The 11,299-nt window shown below is 33.3% G+C and overlaps 1 protein-coding gene across 2 annotated transcripts in view; it reads right to left on the bottom strand.

Moving 5' to 3' along the window:
- Nucleotides 1-6,924: 6,924 nt before the first annotated feature.
- Nucleotides 6,925-11,299, bottom strand: part of LOC107870264 (sporulation-specific protein 15) — a 19,050-nt gene continuing 14,675 nt past the window's right edge. The window contains exons 10-18 of one of the 2 annotated variants that reach the window (XM_016716733.2): nucleotides 10,882-10,948; nucleotides 10,450-10,515; nucleotides 9,133-9,240; nucleotides 8,871-9,001; nucleotides 8,638-8,704; nucleotides 8,482-8,549; nucleotides 8,302-8,395; nucleotides 7,763-7,833; nucleotides 6,925-7,670 (exon numbers count right to left, since the gene is read on the bottom strand). In XM_016716733.2, the coding sequence (XP_016572219.2) occupies nucleotides 7,151-7,670; nucleotides 7,763-7,833; nucleotides 8,302-8,395; nucleotides 8,482-8,549; nucleotides 8,638-8,704; nucleotides 8,871-9,001; nucleotides 9,133-9,240; nucleotides 10,450-10,515; nucleotides 10,882-10,948 (1,192 nt within the window). In that variant the 3' untranslated portion in view covers nucleotides 6,925-7,150. Of the gene's footprint in view, nucleotides 7,671-7,762; nucleotides 7,834-8,301; nucleotides 8,399-8,481; nucleotides 8,550-8,637; nucleotides 8,705-8,870; nucleotides 9,002-9,132; nucleotides 9,241-10,449; nucleotides 10,516-10,881; nucleotides 10,949-11,299 lie in introns of both variants that reach the window. The other variant, XM_016716732.2, reaches the window with a different exon arrangement.

The following is an 11,299-nucleotide window of genomic DNA, read 5'->3' on the forward strand; positions in this document are numbered from 1 at the left end:
ACAGATTTTTTTTTTAAAAAATATTTACCCTTATCATTCTCAAACCTATTAGAGTACTAGTAGTTAAATGGTAAATTTTCAAAACATACTTAATAAAATAAGTTGAGTAAATGTACTATTTTCATCCTAAACTATAAACGAAATTATAGAGACACACCCTAACTTAAAGAGGGTCCTATTACCCCATGAACTAATTAAAATCATATTTTTGGCAACTTAAGTGTCTACGTGGCACATACATGTGCCTACGTGGACCTTCAGTACGTTAATTCACGTAGTGTGCCACGTATGTATCAACAATTTCGTTTATAATTTACAATGAAAATAGTATATTTTCTCAAATAACTATAATAAAATAAATACTTTAATAATAATTTCTTATGAGTTTGAAATTTTACCACGATCTATTTAATTTATGGGATTTGAAATATAGTATTTATATCGATTTAATGATTTTTTAGTAGAAATATAAAATATGAATTAAAGTTATTGAGTTTAATCAATGGTGCTTTTTGCTATATAATTGTCAAGAACATTTGCTGACATTTCTGTACTTAGTTTTAAAGTTTAATTTGGTTGGTAAATGAGTTGAAATTCAAGAGTGACATTTCCTTCATCACAATTTTGAATTCAATTTTTATTATTATTTATGATATCTCAAAGTATTTCATATTATTACATTAAAATATTATTCTATACAACTTTCATTTAACTAATCAAACTAACTAGTAGCATAATTTTTTTTTTACTATTAACATATAGTATTGTGTTTTAGTTGGTACAATTTTTCTTTTCTTAAGTCTGTTTTAGTAATGTGTTGTCGTATCGAGAGTCTATGATAAATAATTTTCTTATTTCACAAATATAGGAATAACATTTGTATATACTCTATCGTTCTCAGAACGTCTACACCGAATAAATTATATGTTGTTATTATAAATAATACTTTAATATTTATGATTTGCTTATCTTAATTAATTTGTCCACTACTAACATAAACATTTTATCAAAACAACATTCTAAAATAAGGGCATAATCAAATGTCATTTAATTTTTGTGCATTTTAAACCATAAACATATCATAAGACAATAATAACCATGTCTCGATTTCAAATAAGTCAAATCGGCTATATCAATCATCACTAATCATATTTCTATTTATGCATCTCAATACCAAACAAGCTGAAGTTAGTTGTATAAGTCGTCGCTAATATTTTTATTTGAATTCATCTCAGGCTAAAAATATACCGACAATAATATATTCAATATATTTTCACAAGTAAAGTCTCGAGAGAATAGAATATATACAGACCTTATAACTCCTACTATATGAGTTGGAGAAGTTGTTTCTAACAGACCCTCGGCTCACATTTCCTTCAACTTCCACCCACAAACACCCCCCACAACCCTATTTTTTTTTTTTAAAAAAGTTAATGGTAAAAAATACACTTAAAGTATTTCGATTTTTTGAGTTTCATATCCGTACTATCAAATGTGCGAGTATCCTACTTTGAATATCACAAACTATATTTATCAAAACACACCTCAGCAGCTATCCGTTGTTCTCTTTTCCTACCTAAAACATCACCATAGTTCATGTAGGAAAAGGTAACAACTGATAGTTGAAATGTGTTTGATAAATAGTCGGTGATATTTCAGGTCGAAAACTCGCACTCGCACACGATAGTTCAGATATGAAATTCAAAAAACCCGAGGTACTTCAGATGTGTTTCTAACCCCTACATAGTCCTTTTCTTTCTTGTTCTTCAAACATAATCTTGGAAGGTGACAATGACCTTCCAAGTTCAATAGTATTATCACTTACATTACTCTTTCTTGAATTTTTACAATAAGCAATTGCTGCTTGAATTGGATCAACCTCACCATACACATGATCTCTTCTTACTATCAAATGCATTTCTTGAATATTCACATTTGAAGTACTCTTTGATGAACAAGATTTTGTTGCTAACAACCTTTTAATAGCCCCAGCAAATGATGACTTCTTATGATGAATATTTTTCCCAATATATTCTTTCTTGGCTACTAATTTGTTCACACTAGTGTTTATCAAACACTTGAGTTTTGAATGATCAAATGAGAGTTGTTTGATAAGCCTTAGCTTTCTTGTCAATGATCCTTTTGGCCATTTTGATTTTCTTGAACTTTCACCATCTGTTGAGTAGCCAAAGGAGTAGTAGTAATCTTCTTGATTACTAAGTTCACCACTAACATGACAAGATTGGAAAAAAGGGGTGTCAAAAGATAGTTTTAAATCATCAAAACTTTTGCTAACATGAAGAATTTTTGAAGTACTTTTTTTATCATGTGTTGAGTTGTAGTAGTGCTCTTCTTGATTGATGAGTTCTCTACTAACATGACAAGATTGACAAAAAGGGGTGTCTAAAGATTGATCAAAATCACCAAAACTTTCGCCAACAAGAAGATTTTTTGATGTTTTTGAAGTACTTTCATCATTTGTTGAGTAGTAGTACTCTTCTTGATTGAGTTTTCTACTGGCATGACAAGATTGACAAAAAGGGTAGCCTGGTGCACTGAAGCTCCCACTTTGTGGACAGTTCGAGGATGGGCCGGGTCGCATGGGACTATTATTGTACCTTGTCGTGATACCTTGTAGTTGTGCAAGAGGCTGTTTCCACGTACTTAAAGATTGATCAAAATCATCAAAACTTTTGCTAACATGATGATATTTTGAACTTTTTGAGTAGTCAAAGAAGTAGTCTTGATGACTAACATTGCAAGATTCAACAATATTTTTGCCAACATGAAGAAATTTGTTGGTAATTGGATTATTATGGTGAAGAGAGATGTGATCAAGAGGGAGAAGTTTACCATTGTGGAAAAGTTCATCAGCTGTGGATGATGTTGTGTTTCTATCAATAAAGTTAGGCAACATTTGGAATTCAAATTCTGATGATCTAGCTTCTTCTTGTTGTGGTGGTGGACTAGGGTTCTTGAAATGGAATAAAGAAATGGTAGAATTTGATGAGCCAATTACCTCTAATTCTATGTAATCTTCTTCTACATTGTTGTCACATCTTGAATGATCATATATTTGTGTATCTTCCATGGTATTATGGGGGGTGGGTGGGTGGATATAGGAAGTGTTGTTGAGTTTTAAGAGGCAAAATGAAGGAGAAGAGAACCATTTATAAGGAGAGGAAGATTACATGAGCTATATATATAGTCAAGTATAAGCATTCAATGTCTCGGACTCGGACTATGACCAAAGTTGCTACGACAGACTTCAATTTTACATATTTTAACATATTTTTCTCCTCCTTTTGTGTTGATGTGGCACATTTGTTATATAAAATGAGGCACCCGTCAAAGGTGCCACATTAGCTAAAAAGGATGATAAAAATACGCTAAAATTTAATTCAGGGGATAATGAAACCCCCCGTAAAGTTGGAGTATCTCGTAGCAAATTTGATTATAGTTAGAGATTACTAGATGCTTTACTCAATGTTTACTAAAGAAAGTATCTTCCGGACATTGTTATTTGTTTATAGGCAAAACTTTTGAAATTTGTGTTTAAAATATTAAGTATGTGATTATAAAGTAAAAAAGAAAAGTTTAGATTGAAATTTGTTTTCAGAATTCAGTAAAAAGGTCATACTTTTTGAATTAGAGTAAAAAAGGAAATAGGTTAAATTGCTCCTAAACTGTCATTATTTTGAGAGTTTCACACCTAATCAAATTATAAAGTTTTCTTGTTACTCCCCCCATTATAGCTCCCTTTAAATTAAACCCCCACCACCTCTACATACTTTGAGTTGACTATGTGATAAAATATATGAGATAACTTACTGAGAGCATGCGGAAAATTAAAAAAATCTTTAAAATGAGTCCACCTAGCACGATGAGTTCATGGTAGTTTAAGAGGTTTTGTGAATATAGTTTAGATATGAAGCTCGCAAAATATTGATAATTTAGGATCTTATAAGTTTATTCACTCAAAACAACGTACTGTCACTTGAAACTCTTTGGAGCATGATATTTACGTAACATATCATATTTCTCTGAAAGTTATAATTTCAATATGAGTCGTGATAGTTGAAAATTCTGGTAACACTCAATAGTTTACGTATGAAACTTACAAAATAGTTAAGAGAGAGGCTTCACTGTAATTTATATAAACCTATTTGATAATAATTTTACTATTTTTGGTTAAGGCTCATCTTCAATAGTACTGTATAGTGTTATTGGTACAACAAGAACATTAATCATTTAATTACTTGGTGGACCTAAGTGCAAATTGGATGTCTTTTTTGACTTACAGAATTTTAAGTTGTATATATTGATGGTATACGAATTATTTATGTAATTAGATAATTTAAGTAATCATAACTATTTATGTATTCAGATAATTTAAAAAGTAATTATAGTTAGTGATACAAGTATCACTAAGTTCAAAATTTAATATTTATATATATTTGATGAATTTCTTAAAACATTTATATAATGTTTAGATCAAAACTATTACGTTCAACAAAGTCATGTTATACTAAGTTATTTCACTATTTTTTTATTTTAAAAGAACATTTTCAATCATCTAAAACTATCGAACAAGAAAAAGTAAAATCATAGAGGGGGATTATTGTCTTATGAAGACTTGTTTTCGCTACTACTCTAATGACTTTCCTTAACCGAGTTGCTTAAAACCTTTGTTGCCGCCTTGCTTGCTTTACAGATCAGGTACTTTCTTTACGATTTTCAATCAAGTCATTATTAAAAAACCTCTTATTCAATTAAGATGTCGTTTTCTGAATCAGAATTGAAAAGTCAAATCAGCTCCTGAAGAATTATCGAACAACAAAGTGAAACCTCGACAAGAAAAATGATGTAAACAATAGGGAAAGGCGCAACAGTTAGCGACGGTCCGAGAAGAGGAAACTTTAGTGAACCAGACTGTTTTTTTTTTTTTTTTAATTTTCAATTTCTTAAAAAATTTAAAATACGAAAAGGGACAAGTGTAGATTATAGCAATAATTTATTACTAAACTTAAAATGGTTGATGATATTAATATATTAATTTATAATTTCTAGACCCCTACCCAACACTGTCCTTTTCCTATACAAGAACTAATAAAAGTATAGCCTATATGTTTTGTCTGAGACAATGAAATAACTAGCTCATCTATACACTTAATTTTAAAGTTGAAATTTAACCAACTCATTAATGATATATTAATGATAAATGGTATATTGATGCAAACAATTTTTACTGACACATCTCAAGCTATTCAATTCTCAAAGATATTATTTTAAATAAATACGTGTTTATAAAATTGGTCCATTATTTCAACTTTAAAGTTTAAATTTAGAAATATATAATTTAAAATTTGAAAAAAAGATTTGAGGAATTGCGGAATTCTATTTCTTCCCTAAAGTATTTTTCCAAGAAAAGAAATAGGAGTTTGATTAGTTGAAGCGTGGATTTGGCTATGTGTAGGAGGTAACAGATCATCCGATTAGTTAAAGTGTGTATTCAATTTATAAAAATGATTTCAGAATGCATTTGATGTCTTTTTCCCTCATAAAATTTCAACTGTATTTTTGTGACCAAATATAACTTTTAACTTATAAATATCCTTTTTTTCAATTTCAAATTAAAATATTATCTTTTTCAAATCTGAACCAACTCATATCCCAATTTCATACATTGTGTAGATTTGTTTACATATGTAATTATTTACAAGAAGTCTAATAAGAACATAAAAAATGTAGAGCAACAACTTGCTATAATAAGTTGAATTAATTTCTTACAATAATTCTGTAACTCAAGGGATTTGACTTCAATAATTTGGATGTGCCATCCGATTGTAGCACAACTAACATAATTATTTAACTTAAAGAAGGTTCTCAATAATAGGATACATATAATAATGGTTGAAAGTTCAATACTTGGCGTTCGGTATCCGCATTATTATAGTGCACATTTAGGAGAATCGTTAAAAATTTTTTCATACCCAAGACCTAAATTCAAGACTTCTAATTAAGGGAGGAGTTGCTGAAAGGCTCTGTGTTAGAACATTGATTGATCTTAACTTAGAGTGCTAGCTGCTGCTTCATTTCGTGTAATGATAACGTTTTCTCTTTTGATCTTAACTTAGCACTAGCTGCTGCTTCATTTCGTATAATGATAACGTTTTCTTTTTCTTAACACTCAGCCTTCGTATAATGATAACGTTTTCTCTTTCTTAACTCTCAGCCTTCGTATAATGATAACGTTTTCTCTTTCTTAACACTCAGCCCACCTTGTATAGTGAAGGCTACTTTCGTTGCACGGCTTTCTCTGACAGTGTGACTTGACACAACTCCATCCGATCCACTTCACTACATTCTTTGATAGTGAAAACTCCTTTTGGTTTCCCCTTCTCCAAGGTGCATTGTCTCCTCACCAAAATGACTCATCCCTTCTTCCATACAACAAAAGGAGTGCACTTGAGCTCCCGCTACGCACAAAATCCGAAAACATGAATATATTAATAAATACCATCAACTGACTAAAGATTGCAAGATGAGATTAGGATCAACTTTTCTTCCTCTGGAAAGCAAAAAAAAGGATAATAGCATTAATATCGAGACTACTAGTTTAAGGACAACCCGGTGCACTAAAACTCCTGCTATGTGCGAAATCCAGAGAAGGACTGGCCACAAGGGTCTCCCTGATACCAATAACCCAAACATCAATTTTTCAGTTTGGGTTATGGTTCGATACTGAACACCCCTATCTCGGGTCTAATCCTCAACACAGACTCATTAGACCGACTACAACTGCAACAACAACATACTCAGTGTAACCCCACAAGTGAAGTCTGAGAAAGGCAGTGTACACAGACCTTACCCTACCTCGTGGAGGTAGAGAGGTTGTTTCCGACAGAGACTCAGCTCAAGCACTTACGACTGACAACATTTGAATATTATCATCTAAAAAAAGTTTCTACATGATTCTGATATGAAATGCATGAATTTACACAGAATAAATACATGAAACTACACCCAGACGAACAACTTGGAAGGAACACTTGAGCTCAGTTTTAGGAGCTTAGGTCTGACAGTTTCTTATCCCCCATTCATTATTAGACATGGATAGAAGATGTCTAAGTTCCGACGTTAGGGGTTTCTATCTTTTCTGGGGATTGCCAGAGGCCGCGGAATTTAACTCATTTTCCAGTTCATCAAATTCCCAGCCGCCAACCTCTTCTGCAGAGAAATCCTGGTTAACGTTGCCAGACTCAGATTCCAATTTTGCTAACTCTTCTTCATACATTTGGTCGGCTTTGGTAACTGATGGTTTCTTATCCTCCTTTACGCCAGTTGCAGGGGCATCTGTTGCCTTACTTGCAGGACTTGATACATTTTCGTCTGGCTTTTTATTGGATGCGGCGTCAGACACCTTCTCTGTTTTGGTAGAAGGTGGTTTGTCTTCCTCCTTCGTCCCAGCTGGAGTCGCAGGGGCTTCTGTTGACTTTTTTGCAGGATCTGATATATTTTCATCAGGAATTTTATGAGATGAAGCATCTCGCTCTTGGGTTGGGACCTCCGGGACCTCCATTTCAAGTTCTGGTCTCTCAATAGATTCAAATTCTTCTCGTAACTTTTCAATGTTCAAAAACAGCTCCTTAATCTTTGGATCATCTTTCCTGTTTGAGAAGAGAACAAGTAGATAGTTGATGGAGCTCAATAGCCAATAAAAGCTACCGAAAACAGTAAAAGCAGCAAACATCAAGCAAACCTGGTTACTTTCCCGCGGTGAGCATAGAACTGCTCCATCATGTTGTCGACTACACTAAAGGTGGTTATAATCTGCATTAAGATGAACATATACCTTAGGAATCTGACTCTATATTGCAATGCAGATGGAAGAAAGTATAAGGGGAGAGCAAACTAAACAAATGGCCTCTGCACTGTTTTTTTCCAACATCAAACACTTTGATATCGAAACTTAGAAACATGAGTGTTATTTGGAAGGATAAAGAAGATTTACAACTCATAAAACGAAGGGAAGGTGAGGATCACCAGCTTCAAGCCTCAGAGATAAGGATGGTGCCACAAACATAAAATGTCAATTAGAATATAAATTCTAGCTTCTCCAAACAAGGTAATTAAGGCACTTGATATAATTTTCAACGCTAATCACAAACCAGGGCACAAGACCTCCACTAGATTTAGGTCTTGGACAGAAAGAATGGAGGCAGCTCGAAGCTTAGGACTCAAAATGAACACGAACTTCATGAAATACATCAGATTGCTCTCGAGCAGTCAATTTCTTACCTTGGCTTCATAGTTCAGGTATTCCAACTCCAAACTTTTCCTAGGGCTCAATGCTTTTGATTCACCATAAGCCAGACCAGATTCTTTTGCTGACCTACTATGTTAAAAAAAGAAACAATAAGCAATTAAGAGCGTGACCAGAAAAATATACAGGCTTATGAACGCAAAGAAAGGTCTTACCCTTCACCTAAACTCTTTAAGTTCTCCACATATTTCCTAATACGATCAATAGAAGGCCTCAACTCTTTCTGTGCAAGCAACACATGTCAGATCAAAGAGTTATTCTAAGGGCAGCATAGACAAAGCAACTATAATTTTTTTTTTTTCAAACAATACCTCATAAGCAGAGAGAAATTGCAAGACCAAGTTCACAAAATAATCTTCATGCCTTTCCAATTCAGCACTAGAAGAACACAATACCACAACAATTAACAAAAAGAAAATAGCAAGTTTCAAGTATACATCCATTTAGGATAAGGTAAAACAAACAAAAATATTAGGTGAAGTACTTTAAAAGTTTCTTTTCTGAAATTTGGAAGAATAATCATGTGGTAAATCCTGTAACATACTTCGCCTCCTTGTCTTTGGTCTCTGTATAGGAGGACTGAAGAGCCCACGCGTCCTCCAAAAATTTGATCCATGAACTAAGAACATTTTCTTCCACTCTACATGAGTCGATGGACTTTGATAACTCGGCTTCCTACGACAATAGAGAACTCATGGACAAATGTAAAGGAGAACAGTAGAGATCCACATTCGATACAACTTTTGAACTAGAGGTTGAAGCTAAGCAAAAGAAGAATTGTTTGTCAAAAGCAGTTAAAGACATACTCTAGTTTTTAAATGAGCAACAATCTGATCATTAGCTTCATAGAATTGGTCCCTCTCTTCTCGGACATTATGAAGACGTGCACTAGCTGCTGCCAAGGAGATATTGACCTAAAAGAAACCGGATTAGTCAGGACAGTAAAACGGCAAATTAGCACAATTTAAATTGAGAAAACTAAAGCTATTTCAAACTCTTTTGATCAGTTAGTGAAGACTTATCGTGAATACCTTCTTTACTATCTCACTTTACAGATTTCACTGAGAGATAACGGAAAAAATTGAGTGGAACCAAAGGTGGTGCAAGTAAATAATCATGTAAGTCGTTAGATCTTAAAGTTGATTGAAGAATGCATTATGATTTAACCTCAAAAACTAAGTATTGCACTTATCTGTGTTATCCACATCACAATAACATTGGTGTTTAGGTTATGTTCCACCAGAACCTACACATACAGCAAGTACTTACCACCACCATTTTCATAGTCTACTTTTTGCCTATACAAGGAAGTCAAATGTTTGTGAAAGGTATATTACTACTCTTAAACTAACCAAAACCTATACCCTAAAACAGTTGGAAGATAGGAACGGAAACGTGAAAATTTTCAATGCCATCATGGGGGGGATGAAGATAATAAAAACAGAGTTATAACATTTCACCATACAATAACATCTAATTATAAAATGCCTAAATAAAATTAGGGGGGTTGAATCAAAATCAGTTTGGCATTGAAGATTCTCGGTGTACCATACTGGGATACAATAAAGCTAAAAAAGGGAGGAAACTTAGATAGATAACATTTTCTGAATTCCAAAAGGTTAGCAGCTTTTGTTTAGAGGTGATAATTTTTCTTGTCAAGACCTTACCTATCTATCACGCTGCACCATATCATTAAGACAATTGATACTTATTTGCATGGATATTTGGTCTTTGATTAGCAAATGACTAGCATGAAAAAATTATTGCAGTATTAGGAGAAGCAAAGGTATCATATTATCTGAAACTATAGATGTACGCACTTTGTCTTCATCTAACATATTAAACCCGTAGATCTGTCTCTGGCCTTCATCAATCTAACTTAAATGTAGTGTCTAGCATTCTCCTTTAAAATACACATACTAAACTTCATACAACTTGAAGTTCATATGACAGAAAAGAAATTGTCAAAGGTAGCACATAGGTTACGATAACACATCTTAAACGTCCAACTTGTATGTTTAGTTCTTAACTGTGCGAAGAAGGGATTTCCATCAAATTATATAGGTAAATAATTGAAATACTTAAAAACAAGATACAGATGGTGACTTCCATCAACTGACTACCTGCTTCAATTGAGCTTCAATCTCGTTCCTTTGTTTCTCCAGAGCTGAAACCTCAGCTACTAATTCCTGAAAACATAAGCAAAGGAACCATAACCTCCAAGTTTTTAGTCCAAGCAGAAGATCAAGCTGCTCTCACTAACATGTCAAGGTTAATGCGGCAAATACACAGAAAGATTACAAAAAATAATGCTATGGAGGAAGGAAGCATGAGTAGACACAGTATAAACTATAAAGGATATTTCATCTTCTTTTACTCTTCTTGAAAGTTATACTACAGGACTTTCTTTTTAAAAGAAAAAATAAATTACGACTACATATCAAAAGCAGCCACATCAGGAAATTACAAGAAATGCATGGAAAATCTGTCTTTTATGTAACTACACTTGGAACATTAGAAGCATTCCAACAACAATGTCCCTGTAACTGTGTTACCTTCTCTATTTCACCAACTTCATCGGTCTTGGCGACACGAAATTTTAGTGCCTCCTCTTTCTGAATTCTGTCCACAATAAGAAATGGCAATAGAAAGATCAGATATGTGTGATGATCTGTATAGTGAAGAAACACACTATGTCAACAAATTAAAATGAACGGCCAGGAATAGTTTTAATTAAAAAGGTCGCAAGGGCTTAGATTTTGCCAAGTCAGCTGCCAGCACAGCACATGTTTTTTATAAGTTCTAACCAACTTGAGGAGAGAGACTATTCAGAAATTATCGGTACTTTTCTCACCTCTCTTCCTTCTTCCAGAATCTCCTCTTCTCTCTCCTTCTCACTCTAATTTCTATCTCTTCTAATTCTACAGATCCAAGCTATCAATGGAGGCCCCTTAGATTAGTTGCTTACGTCAT

The sequence above is a fragment of the Capsicum annuum genome, chromosome 5, assembly GCF_002878395.1.
Source record: "Capsicum annuum cultivar UCD-10X-F1 chromosome 5, UCD10Xv1.1, whole genome shotgun sequence".
NCBI lineage: Eukaryota > Viridiplantae > Streptophyta > Magnoliopsida > Solanales > Solanaceae > Capsicum > Capsicum annuum.